General features: G+C 39.4%; 2 protein-coding genes across 3 annotated transcripts in view; one reads left to right on the forward strand and one right to left on the reverse strand.

Moving 5' to 3' along the window:
• The first annotated feature begins 196 nt into the window (after positions 1 to 196).
• LOC125239178 (zinc finger protein 184-like) lies at positions 197 to 9,585 on the forward strand. 2 transcript variants are annotated; one of them, XM_048146691.1, is made up of 9 exons: positions 197 to 415; positions 781 to 875; positions 965 to 1,120; positions 2,572 to 2,701; positions 3,511 to 3,622; positions 5,287 to 5,473; positions 5,779 to 5,892; positions 7,580 to 7,667; positions 9,194 to 9,585. In XM_048146691.1, the coding sequence occupies exons 2-9, from the start codon at positions 798 to 800 to the stop codon at positions 9,568 to 9,570; spliced, it is 1,242 nt and encodes a 413-aa protein (XP_048002648.1). In that variant the 5' UTR covers positions 197 to 415; positions 781 to 797; the 3' UTR covers positions 9,571 to 9,585. The 2 variants fall into 2 exon arrangements, with proteins under 2 accessions (XP_048002648.1, XP_048002647.1); XM_048146690.1 differs by lacking the exon at positions 197 to 415 and adding an exon at positions 603 to 661.
• A 3,750-nt stretch (positions 9,586 to 13,335) lies between these two features.
• LOC125239184 (cytoplasmic FMR1-interacting protein) overlaps positions 13,336 to 17,080 on the reverse strand; it is a 138,529-nt gene continuing 134,784 nt past the window's right edge. The window contains exons 28-29 of the mRNA XM_048146699.1: positions 16,519 to 16,666; positions 13,336 to 13,643 (exon numbers count right to left, since the gene is read on the reverse strand). Coding sequence (XP_048002656.1) covers positions 13,485 to 13,643; positions 16,519 to 16,666 — 307 coding nt within the window. The 3' untranslated portion in view covers positions 13,336 to 13,484. The remainder of the gene's footprint in view (positions 13,644 to 16,518; positions 16,667 to 17,080) is intronic.

Below are 17,080 nucleotides of genomic sequence, written 5' to 3' on the forward strand. Positions count from 1 at the left end.
AATCATCTTATAAATAAGCATTTTGTTATTTAAATTATATTTAAATATTTATAGTAGTATTTAAAAAAATAGGAAGTTTATAAATGAAGATAAAAATAGTACAAGCGGAGAGTGGAAACCCACGCTATCTGACGTAACTGCGTCACCCAGTCACGAAATGGCGTCTCTTCTGATTTGTTGAGCCACGCCATATTTGTGAATTCAAAGCTTTCCTGGGATATTTCATGTAATTCCTGTAGATTTTCATAGAAAAACAGTGTTAGCCGGTAAACGTCAGTGTATTTTGACATTTTTGTGAATCGCCATTAAGTTTTTTTTTTAATTTTTACTTTTTCTATTTTCGATTTCTTTTTTTTAATTAAAAAAAACAAACGCCAATCTATTCCGTCAGGCTTTGGATTTCCACTTTTACGAGGTAAATTCAATGTTTTCTTTTGGTTTACGATTACAAACTATCTTTTTGTCCACATATCTATTTAAATAAGTGAATTTTCTTTAGGTTACTTACGCGAATCGATACAATTTTTACTTTTTTCTGTGTCTTTGCCTCCACACCCAAGCATTTGTAAATAAAAAATAAACATTGTCAATTGCTTATTCCCGCTGGTTTTTCGAATATTTATTTTGATATTGTATTTCACGTTTACAATGATTGTATCATGTAAGTTTCGAAACATAATATTCATTTGACAGCAGTTTAACAAACATAAGTTCCTATTGTAAAATCGAGAAGCTTTGGTCATAAGTCATATGCTAAAAAGTTATGTTCTAATATTCCAGATCCTTTCGCGAGAAGCATGTCTAACTTAGCAAACCAGCAGAAGCCAATTCGGCTGGTAAACGTGGTGCCAGCTCCTAAAATCACCAAAATAAAGGTAAGAACTAGACAACTCGTATATTATTTATTATTTTCTACTATCTTAAGCACTGAACTTGTTTTAAAACCTTCATTTTTCCTTTGCAGAAAGAAGTAGTTGAGGATGAAGAAGATACGGTGTGCTGCCGGCTGTGCGGCAAGTCGTTTGCTAATGAGCGCGCTCTGAGCAACCATGCGCGAATGGAGCATATTGATGCGTTTGCCAGTGGGGACCCGAGTGTGTGGACACAGGAGCTGTTTGCTGTAAGTACTTGTTTTTATTCGACTTTGAAAAGTGTTATTTAAAAGTGTGTATATCTATATAAAATACATAAATATTATAGGACATTCTTACACAGATTGACTGAGTCCCACAGTAGAAATCACAATTTATAGGAAGCTCTGGGGCCCATATTTTCTCAAAACTGAAAGTTACAAGCAGAAGTCTCTTTCCAACTTGTCATATAAGACATTGACAACCACTTGTTAATTGTAACTCGTAGCTTTGAAAAATGGGCCCTAGACGGTGGCAACTTTGTTTTCAGTGGTATAAGAACTGCCAAAGGTTAAGATCCTTAGAGGAGGTAGGGCATAGCGAATGATATTCCGCTTTGTGTGGTAGGGCACAGCACAGCGGATATCGTCTCGCTCGAATCTAGAGCAGAGCCCAACTGGGGTAGTACCTCCGCCTTACAGAAGACTGCAGCCAAATAGCACTAGACCCTACTCATAGTGTTGTGTTCCTGCCGGTGAGTAAGGCTGCCAGAGCTCAACGAGGGTGCGGTGTGCTGGTGATGGGAGGACTTACGGAACTAACTTGTTCCGTCTATTGTCCTTTGAGTCGTCGGCAACCCGAACCCTCCTTAGAACTTGTACATTGCTTTTTGCTGTGTACTTAACACAGCAAAAGGGAGTGTACAAGTTTCTAATAGGGTGGCAACGCGCTTGTGACACTGTTTGAGTTGCAGGCGTCCATAGGTTACGGTGACCGCTTTACATCAGGCGGGCCGTATGCTTGTTTGCCACCGACGTAGTATAAAAAAAAAAAAGAAAGATCCCCTGGAGTGTCAACCGTTGACTCCCAACCAAATCAAATTAGAAATTTGATTAACTGAAATGAAGTCTAAATTCTAACAACTCAAAATTACATATGTGACACTGTTGATTGCTATAAAGCCTACTTGTCAGTTTATTCGTATTAAGATACAAGTAAATCTAGCTAGCCTCAATGGTAACCACAGAACTTAATTTAGATAGAAGAAACAAATTCATATATTTGTATAGGGGCCGAGCGTGTCAAATTTTGTACTGAAGTTGATTCTTGCCTGTAATTTTAAATATGTCTCAGGCTCTTGATTGTTCATAATTTTTGTGTTGTTGCAATTGAATATCACGTAACGAGGCATTTTTTATGTTTTGGTTGACTTCGACTTACAAAAATTGACGCCCGAAAGCTGCAAGCTGCGAGTAAAGACGGACAACTCAGTGGATTTCACTGAGTTCATTTGACACGCTAAGTAGATACATTTGCTTGATCTATGGTATATATGACATCTGTGATGGTAACGGACAAAGTGGGATGTTTTACTAAACACACACACGAATAGTAGACCCAACATAGACTATATTTTCTTTGTTTTGTCTATGTTAAGGTATTTATTTAATATACATATTTGTTTCAAGTATCGTAATAAGTTTAAAAAATATGTTCACAGGGAAAGAAAGCTCGCATTGCAGCGGAGAGCCAACTCATTCAGCAACGTACGGAGAAGATGCTGTCAGTCATGGAGCCCACTAGCCTCACCAGCCTTGCCTCTTCCGATGTCAGCTATATCATTATTAAAGGTCAGTGAACAGTGAAGCTGAAGCTAAGAGTCTAAGCTAAGTGTGCAGCGTTTTACACAGCGTCAGAGCCACATCGCCCACAGCAGACCAAATTTAATGTTGATTTGAATGTCAAAGTTTGATGAAATTACGATGTTTACTGGCATATGCACTGGCACAATTGTTGTAGACAGCTTGCTCCGATTCTAGAGTTGGACTAAGGCCGAAAGTCCACTATCATTATGTTTATCATAGAAATTAAATTAATTTGATCATAGGTCTGTGTGCCTCCCTTTTTCTCCAACGTAAAAAGGATGCCATGTTGCTAATGATCATATTTCTATGATAATCATATGATAGTGGACTATCGGCCTAAGTTGAGCATACATACGGTTACCACTGACTAAAATGAGAAGTGTGGTCAATAAAATTATTTTTTTAAATTTATTTCCGGAAATACTTTGAAAATGAAAATGAAATATTTATTTTTCAAGTAGGCATATTACAATGCGTATATGAACGTGTACTATTATATATTCTGTGGTCAAATAAAGCTACGCCGGCTCTAACCCTACGCCTCAGCCTCGAGCAAATTTCAGTCTCCCCTCAGTTGGGAGGGGCGTATCCACTATGGGACCGGCAAGAAACTCGGCGGGCCACTTCTTTTCAAAACATTACATCTTATAATTAACACGCATTAAATAACAAGATAAAATTTAACATGCAAAAGTATTCATCAAAATAAAATATTAACAGACTAGGCTGGTACTCTATGGAAATTAATTTCAATAAATTATATCCAGCTAATATGACATATTTCCTTTCAACAGCGGAAGACCAAGAGCTGTCAGAGGCAGCGTCGGCCGCCAAGCGGCGGAAAGTGGAGAAAGCCAAGGAAAAAGTGGTGGTTATGCGGAAAGAGAAGGAAGCGCAGCCTATCACGTGAGACTACACACTTTATATTGACACTAGCTTCACTCGCTCGCGTTAGAAAGAGACAAAAAGTTGCCTATGTCACTTTTCATCCCTTCAACTATCTCCACTTAAAAAATCACGACAATTCGTCGCTCCGTTTTACCGTGAAGGACGGACAAACAAACAGACACACACACTTTCCCATTTGTAATATTAGTATGGATTATCACCTTATAGACGACCAGAAGCGCTGGTAGCCTAGCGGCACACCTCGGACACTGGCGATCAAATATATGAAAGAGGCCCGTTCCTAGCACACAGTCTAAGCTCGTGTAGGTGAACGCCTACCATGCATGTATGAGTGACATATGACAGGTCGACTGTCCGTGTTTTTGACAGGCGGTAACTGTGAGGTAACCGAGAGGGGGTGGGAGGCACTTTCAGCGGGGAGCGGGAGTGGCCATACTGTACGATAGTACTCTTTATTATACTGTGCTAGCGGTAAGTAGGTACGTGCGTTTCGTTCCGGAGGTCGCGGGTTCGAACCCCGGCTCGCACCAATGAGTTTTTCGGAATTTATGTGCGAAATGTCATTTGATATTTACCAGTCGTTTTTCGACAACTTTTCATGTGACTTTCCATGCCGAAAAGTTCCTTATAGCACATAAAGGACGTGGACCGTTTAAACATGGAACGCCACATATTTATGGCGGGATCTTCAAGTTTGATGTATGAATGAATGAATGAATGAATGAATGAATGAATGAATGAAAGTTTATTCACAAGAACATATGGTGCGTTACAGTAGATGTTATAAAGTGTTTACATTGGAGATCCTTAATATGCTCTGCCACAGGGCATGTGAAAATTTCCATGTTCACTACATGTCAAAGCTATGTATGTGAATATTAATTGCGTACATGCAATGTCTTCCTTACAAACTAAGAATATTAGACTAAAAACACCGAATGCTTAGTGCTATATAATAAATGTTGAAAGGCATGCATGTTATCGTTACAATTATATTTAAATCATAAATTTATACTTAGTATTGAACTTGTAATCATTCATCAACCAGTCGCATAAATTAACAGTTACATAAATAACTTGTTTGCAAAAAAAAAAAGATGACAATTAGGTACATGATGAAAATTTACACTTTAATTATATGTAACTAGCTTTTGCCCGCAGCTTCGCTCGCGTTAGAAAGAGACAAAAAGTAGCCACTCTCCATCCCTTCAACTATCTCCACTTAAAAAAAATCACGTCAATTCGTAGCTCCGTTTTGCCGTGAAAGACGGACAAACAAACAATCACACACACTTTTCCATTTATAATATTAGTATGGATTAACCATAGAATGTCGTTCGCTAGTTCGCAGGTGGTACAGCGACATCTAGCGAAAAATTTGGACATAAAAAAATACTACAACAAGTCATTAGCATTACCCAGTTTGCGGGGGTAACAGTGACGTCTAGCGAACAACTTGCACTACGGCATATAATTGTTTTTCACTCCCTCTATCGTTGAGTTTCCTAAACCTATCCTAAGTACATCAGATTTACCATTTCCTTTGACTGAAAACACCGTGGCTCAGTTGGCAGAGCGCTGGAGTAACAATCTAGAGGTTGTGAGTCTCCGCAGACGCTTTTGCTTGTCCAAAAGTATAAACTCAATGTAATGTGTTCCAGTGGCCCTTTCGAGTGCCTGCAACCGTCATCGACCATCGCCGGAGGCACCTGTCACCAAATCTTCTTCTCTTGCTGCGAGTACTCTGCTCACCACAGAGACGAACACACCAGGCGGCGCAAGGGTGTGCGGTGTCAAGTGTGCGAAGCCCCGCTCACTCCTGCCCACAGTGCTCCTCACGTTTGCCAGGTATGCCATAGCACACCTCGGACACTGGCGATCAAATATATGAAAGAGGCGCGTTCCTAGCACACAGTCTAAGCTCGTGTAGGTGAACGCGTACCATGCTTGTATGAGTGAGGTACAGGTCGAGTGATCGCGGTGACAGGCGGTAACTGTGAGGTAACCGAGAGCGGGTGGGCGGCTTTCAGCGGGGAGCGGGAGTGACCATACCGTGCGCCTCATATTTGCCAGGTATGTGTGTTTATTTATTTTTAAACATTATTTCACATAAAAAAGTACAAGAAGTGAATTAATGTAATTTATTTTTTCAGGTTTGCGGTCAAGGCTTCGAGACGATAGACGAGCTGACCGACCACACTAACTCTGCGCACGTGAAGCTCAAGCCGTACGAGTGTAGCGTCTGCCACAAACGGTTCACGCAACAGGTTCGTATATGAAACATGTATAAATTGGCCAATGGGGCATTTTCCTATACTTAAAATAATAGTACATTACAATACAAGTGCGTAAAAAAGGAAGTTTGAAACGAGTGGCGATAAATTAAAACATGACCGAAGGGAGTGTTTTAAATCGACACGAGTTACGAATTTCCTTTTCGCACTTGTATCGTACGACGTTTTTCAGTACAGGTGGCCCTCGGAAGTTTCGTGTGGACACGGCTGTTTCACATCAGCAATAGGGATGACGACTACATAAAAAATATGGCATTCTGTTTAGTCCGTCAGTTAGATCGTCCAAAAATATTTTTCGCTTTTTCTAATTAATGAAAAAATACAAAGGTATAGAGCATCAAAGTTCCGGAGTGGGGGCACGTGACGTCACCATTGTAACATCTTATCGTACTACATTTATAGCAAATAAATATGTCTTTCCCATCACGGAACAATGGTGTTCCGGACCTTTGAGAGGCGTGCGCGGGGCCGAAGCCAACGCGTAGAGGCCCTTTCGACACTTTAATGAAATGTAAGGGGTACACCGAGCGGATGTTGCCCTTGCCCGTATCATGGGACACACGCAGAGGCAACACCCGCCAGGGTGTAAGGACTATTTGAGAGTTAATGGAATCTAAAATGAATTGGTCTATTTTGATGAAAGTGATGGACTAAATACTGGGCTATGGATAAAAAACCGGACGCCTGCCTAATAAAACGGTATCCAATTTTAGCAAATAAATATGTTATTATTATTATTATATTTGTATCTCCGTTTAAAACTCTCGGGTCTTTCGAGCCGTCATTTATAAGGCGTGCGAGAAAAGAGAAAAATTCGTGTCTAAAATTCTTTGATAATCTAACTGACAGACTAATTAGTTTTTTTAGTCGTCTCGCCTATTCGTTTTGACACTTTTTAAACAGAAGCACAGAATATATAATAGTACAAATACAGAAGGCTCACTCCTTTGATGTTCACAAAACGCCGCCATTCTAAATTCTTACCTACATTAACAAACGGACCGCACGCGTGCAGACGACATTGAATTCTATTGCGCCGCGCGAAGGTCGTTAGGCTTGTGCCGATTCGTTCGTTGATCGGAGCGCTCCGATCTCGTTCAATCGCTCCCATGAACTAGTTCGCTCTTTTAGGTCTTTTGCTCATTTAGTTCAGCCAGACCAGAGACCACTGCGGTCGGAAAGATCAGAACGAATGGGACCGAATAGTGTCAAAATTATACGAATAATCCACAGATAGTAACATTCCGGGCCGAAAGGTTGTAAGTAACCGAAGTTTAATATGAAAACTTGACTTTTTTTGTTGCTCTGCTAAGTAGCTCTCGCTCTCGGTCGGTGCAGTCACACATTCGTTCTTGATCCAAACCGCTCGCGCTCGCCGATCATATACTGAACTAAATGAGCAAAGACCGATTCTCAGACCACGGAAAGATTCAGTTCATTTCGGTCATTGATGGGATTTTATTCCTAACAGTTCATAGTTCGTGAACGACACAAGCCTAAAGGTCGTCGCCACTGAATGGGCCGCGAACTCGCCGCCGCCGGCATGTACTTGTAGCGCGGCGAAAGGATCGCGGAGTGAGCCGCCCCTGACAGAAGCTAATTTGACTAGAAGGAAAGTGGGTTATTCTTCAGGTGCCTAGAATGACTTGTGTTGTTACAGGGCGGAGTTCAGCAGCACATGCGCATGCACACGGGCGACCGGCCCTTCCCATGCACCTTCTGCCCCAAAGCCTTCACGCAGAAGTCAGGTACAGTACTGTAAAAGGCATTAAAACTGTACCTCTTGCAAACACTTAAATGACAGTTACAAACGTGTAAATGTCATTTAAGTGTTTAAATATGTAATTAATATTGTTTAAATTATAAGTACATACATAAGTAGTTTAATCTACATATCTGCTAAATAGAGACTCATACCTGCAGACAAACTGTAGATGCAGTTTTGCAGGGATATGTTTTAATTATAAGTCCTATACTGTAACTAATAATAACAATAAATAAAAAATAAAATATTCAATATTTTACAGTACATAAGGCCTTTACAACTTGAAGTGAAATTGTGTGATACTAATGATACTATACAGCACGACCACGGACGATTTTATTAATTATGTTGCGGTACAAATTCACGAAAAAAATGTACTTTTTTGTACTTACGTTTAAAAAAAATGTACCCAATGGTTTTGGAGTTTCGACATAGGGCCCGAGGTCGTGCTAGGTAGGTTATCCCTGGCAACACCACACTATATTTAATGAGTTTTTAAATTTCTGTTGCAGTACAAATTCACGAAAAAAATATACTTTTTTGTACTTAAGGGGGAGGGGATATAATTTTAAAAATATTTTTGATGACCACTCTGACTTAGCTCGGCTTCGATGCGAATCCCAATAAGGGCATTTTACATTTATTTATGTGATGAGCACAGATATCTGTCCCTGAGTCGTGGATGTTTTCTATGTACGATATATAAGTATTTCTATATTGTGTACATCGTTATCTTAGTACAACACCAGCCTTCTTGAACTTACCGTGGGACATTCAATCTATGCACCGTGTTTCACTTAACACTAAAAACCTGAAAACAGTTTGTTCAGAATCGAGAGTAGAATCGATTGAGCTATATCTTGATGGGGGTAATATTTTTATTTAAATTAGTATTATTAATTATTTTTTACGTGCCCATTCTATTGTACTCGTAATACAACATTGTGTATATCGCATTGCTAGAGGTTGTTTACCTTTTTTCAGTATTTAGGTGTATTAATATTGGCCGGTTACTTGGACGATTATTTTTTCCGCTACTAGTTTGACGTTGTTTGTCAGTTTAATCTTAATGTTAATCATAAGTCATAACAAATTGAACTCGTACCTAATTATAACCTTGTCATTTTGAATATTGAGTTTATTTGCTTACTGCGATTACCTGTCCAATTTGAAGTTTACTGTGACAAAGCTTTAAAGCCTTTTACAGTGACATCTTAGCTGTCTATTGGTAAACCTTATGTCGTTGCAGTAACGTACACAAATAAATAGTGTTATGGTTTATTATGGTAGTTAGCAATTATTTTATTGAGTGTAGAGCTAAAAGTCAAGTAGAGCTGTACAGAAAATTAAAAATTCAATTAAAAAAAAAGTAACGATCAGATTAAAATATGAATACTCTAGATGAATTTAAAAAAATAAAAATCAGTTAGGGTGTCTGAGGTTTTGAGTGATACCGGAAACACCGTGTGTATAAAAAATATCCTATAGTATATATTTATTTCCTTCCAGGTCTAGACCAGCACCTCCGAATCCACACGAAAGTGAAACCGTACCGCTGCGTCATTTGCGACAAGAAGTTCTGCCAGTCCGTCCACCTCAAGCAACACATGCGCACGCACACACACGTGGCGCCCTTCCAGTGCGCCATCTGCCAGAAGCGCTTCAAACAATCCAGCCATCTCAACTACCACCTGCGCGCGCACAACGCGAACGCCGACAAAGATCTATACGTCAACGATAAGGAAGTAGTTGAAGTGGAGATCGCGCAAGATGTCGCTATGTACGCCGAGGAGAATGAGACTTACATCGTCGGCGACCAGTGGGAACAGGAACAGGAGGAGGAACAGGACGAGCAGGAACAGGAACAGGAAGAGCAGGAGACTTAGTAAAGTGTCGGGAGTGTTGATTAATTATTGAAAAAGCTCCGTAATGATAGAATTTTGATTTTTTTCTTGATGAATTACAAAAAATTTTAAAAGTAATTATGACCGTTTTTTAAAGTGTTCATTTGTACTTTTACGCCTCATAATTATATGAGAATATGTGTCTCTAAAACGTTTCCATGAAATAATTATTTTTCCTGTGTGTCTTATTGAAACAAGTCAAAAAAGAGACTTCATACAAAAATGTGACCATTGAAAGAAAATTCTCGGAAAAGATTCTTGAGTAAAACAAGCCCCAAAAGTCAATGTTTTGAAGACATGGCACACGTGGCGCCCTTCCAGTGCGCCATCTGCCAGAAGCGCTTCAAACAATCCAGCCACCTCAACTACCACCTGCGCGCGCACAACGCGAACGCCGACAAAGATCTATACGTCAACGATAAGGAAGTAGTTGAAGTGGAGATCGCGCAAGATGTCGCTATGTACGCCGAGGAGAATGAGACTTACATCGTCGGCGACCAGTGGGAACAGGAACAGGAACAGGAGGAGCAGGAACAGGAACAGGAAGAGCAGGAGATTTAGTAAAGTGTCGGGAGTGTTGATTAATTATTGAAAAAGCTCCGTAATGATAGAATTTTGATTTTTCTTGGTGAATTACAAAAATTTAAGAGTAATTATGACCGTTTTTCAAAATGCTCATTTGTATTGTTACGCCTAATATATGAAAAAATGAGTCGCTATTGTTTCCATGAAATAATGATTTTTCCTGTGTGTCTCGTTAAAGCAAGTCAAAAAATAAACTTGCAGACAAAAACGTGATTAAAAAGAAAAAAATTGAAAAACTATTTCATAGTATAAGGCCTGAAAGTACAGACAATTCTGAGTAAAATGAGCCTAAAAAGAAGTTTAATGTACCAATACTTTAAAAAAAGGCTCTGGTGGTTTTTTAGGTTGTCAGGAGTGTATAGTCCCATAAGTCCCATGGTGAAAATTTTCGCTGGATTGGTCCAAGTCTTGGTGGCTCAGTGGTCAGAGCGCTGGAATTTCGATCGAGAGGCCGTGAGTTCAAGTCTGAGCGTGACAAACGTGTTTTTAATTTCGGTTTATTGCGTATGTTTATGTTTACTTATTTAAAGCTTGGCCAGAAATATAAGACTATTGTCAAGAGGGCGCTGTTATTCTGACGTATGCGGTGACAGTTCAGTATAGTATGAAGAAAATAGTTCTAATGAAATTCCGCAAGATGGCGCGTAGTCGTATATTTCTGGTCATTATATGCAAGTAGCGAATTGATTAGTACCGCTACTTGACACTACATGTCACTAATGTCGCGTCTAGCGAACTATGTATTGCTCAGCATTTTGTGTTTAAAACGTAGGGGACTTATGACTCGTTTTATTAACCGACGATAATGTAGTGCGGAAAGATTTGCCTTCGTATTGTTACAGAAGCGTACGAACGTGTCATGCCATTTCAGTCAGTCTCAGTACAAGATGTACTGACATTGACTGAACTAGCATGACAAATGGGCCATTTTTTTCAAAGTTGTCCACCCAACTTTTTTTTATGTGGTTTCCACTCAGAATCGCGAACTCTTTCAATTCTAATAGGAGAAAAAAGTGTCCCAAGGTTTTTTCCCATTCCGTTACCATTTTTTCATACATTTTGTGTGGCGGTAACGGAATGGAAGACAGTTCGGAATAATGTATGTGATAGCTAGCGGGGTTGTGGACTGTAATGACTGACGTAAAATGATGAAAACAATAAAAACCTAATTTTAATGATTGATATTGGTAAACAAACATAAGCTTATTTATAGTTTCGTGACAGAAGGAAGACTGAAGACTAATCAATCATATTTCAAAACATGAGAACAGTTTTCGAAAGTGACATTATTTTAAACTAATACTTACTATAAAGAGGTCGCGCACCAGCCAGTCGCCAACATAGAAATCTTGGGACATTTTTTTCTCCTATAAGGATCGAAAGACCTCGCGATTCTGAGTATTAATGGCGACAAATACCCATGTTACAAAAAAAGTGGAGTGGACAACTTTGAAAAAAAATGGCCCAAATACGAACGTTTCCGGAAAAATACGAAGGGAGACCCTTTTCGTACTACATCTGTAGCTATTCTACCACGTATCTAAAAGGCCCTAGTCTAGGTAGTTTATGTATCCTAATACTAGTTAGTATAATACTGATCTCGCATGTATAATATACTTGTAGGTATTTTATTGTACATACTACTAGCATAGCGTTTGATTTTATATGTTTTATTAAGTACGCAATATGTAGAATGTTTAAGTTATTGAATATACGATGAATTTGTAAAAAAAATGGTTTTTTCTCTGGATACTTCGATTTGTCCATATATTATAGAGGGCGACTATGAGACATGAAGGTAAAGTACCTGAATGTGGATGTTTTGGTTTAATATTAATTAATTTATATTATTTGTAGAACTAAAAAGCTAAACTTCGAATGTCCAAATGCCTCAGTCTTCGTCGTGCTTTTCCCTTTTATCAGATGTACCTACTGGATTCCTCTACTAGCTATAGAAATAAAATACAACATACATAATAATTCTTTATTTTATAAAATTGGATATAAATGGAATTACATGATTGTATTTCTTCTTATAAATAACTTAATTTAACTATATAAATAAACAAATAACATTATAAAACTGTCATTAGCGGTCTTAAAAAGTTGTTCAAGTCTCATCAGGGGCGGCTCACTCCACGATAGTATCGCCGCGCTACAAGTACATGCCCGCGGCCGTGAGTTCGCGGCCCCTTCACTGGTGACTACCTTCGCGCGGCGCAATAGAATTCAATGTCGACTGCTCGCGTGCGGTCCGTCTGTTCCTGTAGGTACGAATTTAGAATGGCGGTATTTTGTGAACATCAAAGGAGTGAGCCTTCTGTACTTGTACTACTTGTTCTATTATATATTCTGTGGAGCACATACATGGCCTTTTTTATTTAATTTAAAGTAACAATAAATGCATTATCTATAATTTCTAAACAAATGTTATAATCACTAAAGTATATTCTAAGTCTAATTCAAAGCTACTTACGTTTAAGAATACAAATTGTCTTTCATTACTTAAATACTATCATATTCAGTAGCCGGGTCCACACTGGCCGCACGCGGAAAGCGTCCGTGCTCATGCGCGCACGTTTGCCTCGCCCGAGCAAAGCTCACCAAGATGGCGGCCCTCGATCAGCTGATCAAAATAGATCTGCACGTATTTATTTCCGTTTGAATAAGGATTAAAAAGTGAATCATTCACGGCAGTAAATATGTGCTCTCGTGCAGAACTAGTTTGAACAGCTGACTGAGGGCCGCCATCTTGGCGAGCAAATTTGCTAGGGCAAACGTGCGCGCATGAGCACGGACGTTTTCCTCGCGAGGCGTACCCGGCTTTACAAATGCGTACAAATAGGTATATTTCGTGGGATAGGATAGCTTATCGCTAGGAGCCATAGAGGAATAAGTAAGGGAAGAGTTATAACTTCATACATCAGTAAATGCATGTTATTTGTAGTGACATCTAGAGTCAACCACGCATCAAATAACATAAATTATCACTACTCGAAACTAGGTGTCAACAGTGTCGCGTCTGCCAAAAATTCAATATTAAAACAGTATACAACTTATATTACAAGCAGAAGGAATTACTATTGTAATATTAGCTAAAAATTGTTGAGCATTAGACTTTTTGTTCATCGCGACATCTATTGACAAGTAGCAGTACTGATAATTTACGCTAGTTAACGCGTGGATGGCGCTAGATGTCACTACAAATAACTTGCATTTACTGATGTATGCAGTTACAACTCTTCCCTTACTTATTCCTCCATGTTGGAGCATGGTTGGTTGGATAGATGGCGCCCTCAGCTACAGTGGCGTTAGTTGGCGTGTTGCGGCGCGCTGGGCGGCGGGAAGCAGCGCACGTGCTCGACGCCGGCGCGCTCGTCGTCGGCCGCCAGGTGGCGCGCGAGCACGCCGAAGATCTGAGAGTTCAGCACTTGGAAGCGACGGATGCGGTCCACCATGCGCTTCAGGGGCTGGGGAGAGAAAAACGTTTTAATCGAAAATACTTTATCCGTTTCAAAACTACAAAAAATAAGTAATTTGTCGATCGAGCCTGTCTAATGTAGATTTCAAATTCAACACTAGGCTTATTAGCAAGAACCACCCGATACTTATAACAGTTTTTTTTTAATACTACGTCGGTGGCAAACAAGCATACGGTCCGCCTGATGGACTCCTGAAACTCAAGGAGTGTGACGTGCGCGTTGCCAACCCATTAGAAACTTGTACACTCCTTTTTGCTGTTCTGTACAAGTTCTAAGGAGGGTTTGCCGACGACTCAGTTTTATCTCAAACTCAGTCATAACAAGTGTGAGAGAACCTTAAGAATAATAAATGAATATTTAACGAAGCCTGTGGTATCCATCATATCCTACACCGAGTCAGACGACGCAACGGAGCCACGCTGTTACGTCGTCGCCCAAACCTAATGTTTAATTTGTATTCTTTTTTGTAATATTTATCGTTTATGTCTTGTTTTGTATTTTGTAGTTTCACAGTGCCTTAGTGTAAACTGTAATGCTGTGTTACTTTTTTGATTAAATAAATAAATAAATAAATATGACTGATGTAGTTAGTTTGGAATGGTTTGGATGAAGTTTGTTGCGGATGCTGTTTTGTACCTACGCGTTTATTTTGACGAAGTCTGCTTGCTCTGTGGATTTTGATGATGATTTGTATCTTTTGAATATGAAAAAAATATTTTATTGAATAAATGAATATGAATATTGGAGCTCATAAAAAGGATGTGATTCACATGTTCAGTCATTTAATTTATTTTTTTAATAACTCAATAAAAGTAAGAGTTCTGACACTCGTTTCTTAAAGAAATTAACCGTAATTGATCTAAAGAACCTTCTTTAACACATTCACTATCATATAAAATGGCGCACTACGTCGGAAGCCGATCGTAACTTATAACGGCCCGCTTGTATGGCGAGAACCTATCCACTCCATCCAGCAGGTACTCTGGCATCTGAGCAAAGCACAGTGTGGGATTACTGGGATTTGACCTCATTTTTGACCATGGTCTGTTTATAGTAAAAACCGGTAGCCTAGACCAAAACAATGCTACGACTAAAACTCCCGAATGTCAAATATGACTAGTTTACGAGAAATTATTTTTTGAAATTTAGGGCAAATGTACCCGAAAATTGACTAAAACTCAAAATATCCTGAGAACGGTATCGATTATCAAAAAACACTTTTAAGAGCACTTATAGAACTAGCAATATACTATCGTATGGAATAATCAGCACAGTCCTAACATCATTCATATCGGTATTAGAACCAAATTAGTCATTTTCGATTTTGATTTTTTTTCTCGGAAGTTTCTGTATATTAGCATTTCTTTTATTTTTTTACTGAAAGGTGATTAGCTTCCCTATATGCCATAATTATTGCATTAAGCAATTCCATAGGATCGAGAAATTATGGTGTGCGTTTTTACACACCATTTAAGAAGTTAGGAAAGAGTAACTTCATACCTCAGTAAATGCAAGTTATTTGTAGTGACATCCACGCGTCAATCACACCACACGTCACCTAGCATAAATTATCAGTGCTGCTACTTGTCAATAGATGTCACGACCAACAAAAAGTCTAATGCTCAACAATTTTTAGCTAATATTACAATATTATTAATCAATATTTTGTTTTCAATGTCTTCTGCTTGTAATATAAGTTGTAAACTGTTTTAATATTATTTTTTTGGCAGACGAGACACTGTTGTGTTTTAAACATGTTTATTTATTTATGCTGTTGTCAACTTATTCTAAATTGTATACTTTTTCTATATGATATAATTTCCTTTTTAATGTGTATACTTTCCGTGGTATCATTCGGTATGGCCCTGACGGAAGATCAGCGTTGGCCACCCAGGCTAACACCATGCTGAGTCAGGACCATCTTCATGGCAATTATGCCAATTATGTGTACCTACTTACCTTTTTATGATGTTATGTGTGAAAATAATTCTCTGTTGTTGATCTGGTATTTGTGTCTTTTTTTGTATTATTTTGCCATGAATAAAAAATATTTCTATTTCTTGTTGGCACCTAGTGTCGAGTAGCGGTACTGATAATTTACGCTATTTGACGCGTGATTGTCGCTAGACGACTACAAATAACTACAAATAACTTTCATTTACTGTATGGAGAGAGTTGTTACTCTTTCCTTACTCAATCCTCTATGAAGCTACTTACGATGCCCTTGACCAGCTCATCCTTCCCGTCTACTCTCTGGACCCTGAGGATGTGGTAGCAGAAGTCCAGCGCTTCGAAGCGCCACTGCTGCCCCAGCAGGGCCACGATCGTGCACCCCACAGATTTCATATAATACCATAGATCAAGCAAACGTATCTACTTAGCGTGTCAAACAAACTCAGTGTAATCCACTCTGTTGTCAGTCTTTATTCACAGCTTGCAGCTTTCGGCGTCAATATTTGTAAGTTTAAGTCAACAAAAACATAAAAAATGTCTCGTTACGTGATATTTCATTACAACATAAAAATTATGAACACTCAAGGGTCTGCGACAAATTTTCAATCACAGGCAAGAAACAACTTCAGTACAAAATCTGACACGCTTGGCTTAGATGAACTTGTTTCTTCAATCCAAATATAATTCTGTGGTGTATCCCGCCCAGTGCAGGCCTTCGCCGAATATCTCCCTGTGTGCGTAGCCGAATGCACAAACGCTCACGATAATATCTCTTTCGTAGCTGTCCATCTCTATCGCTCTTGCGTATTGGCGCGACAGGGCCAGACTACATTTCTGCGGCGTTTCGGTGGCGTTTCGCGTCGCAAAAATGCCATTCGGGAATACCATTACCAAAGTAGAAGCTACTTACGATGCCCTTGACCAGCTCATCCTTCCCGTCGACTCTCTGGACCCGGAGGATGTGGTAGCAGAAGTCCAGCGCTTCGAAGCGCCGCTGCTGCCCCAGCAGGGCCACGATGGTGCAGCCCGCCCAGTGCAGGCCTTCGCCGAACAGCTCCCTGGAAACCATTACCAAATTACAAATGTGTCGCTTAACTTCAAAACTGGGTAAATCCAATCTGCTATAAGGCTGATTATCTTTCAGTAGGCCTAGCATATGATGGCCGCGAGAGTATGTCGCCGCGAGATAGACTACCCGTCCTTATGTCATTCATACAATTAGAAAAAGACATATGATCTATCTCGCAGCGACATACTCTCGCGGCCATCATGTGCTAGGCCTGCAAATCAATAAGAGTTTTAAATGATTCACGGTTATTTTCATTAGACTTATATTGACCGGGATATAGACCGTGATTACCTTTTCGATTTTTGTCGAGCTCCCTATATTTCGACGCAGTTGCATGCAACATGATCACGGAAAACTGACGATATATCGATATATCGGGAGCTCGACTAAAATCAAAAAGGTA

This window comes from Leguminivora glycinivorella, chromosome 25, assembly GCF_023078275.1.
Source record: "Leguminivora glycinivorella isolate SPB_JAAS2020 chromosome 25, LegGlyc_1.1, whole genome shotgun sequence".
Classification (NCBI taxonomy): Eukaryota; Metazoa; Arthropoda; class Insecta; order Lepidoptera; family Tortricidae; genus Leguminivora; species Leguminivora glycinivorella.

Bases quoted from the DNA above. Each gene is read 5' to 3' on its own strand.
- LOC125239178 (XM_048146690.1), top strand. The intron at 3,623-5,286 runs GTGAGACTACAC...AATGTGTTCCAG, and splicing joins AAGGAAGCGCAGCCTATCAC to TGGCCCTTTCGAGTGCCTGC. The intron at 5,893-7,579 runs GTTCGTATATGA...GTGTTGTTACAG, and splicing joins ACAAACGGTTCACGCAACAG to GGCGGAGTTCAGCAGCACAT.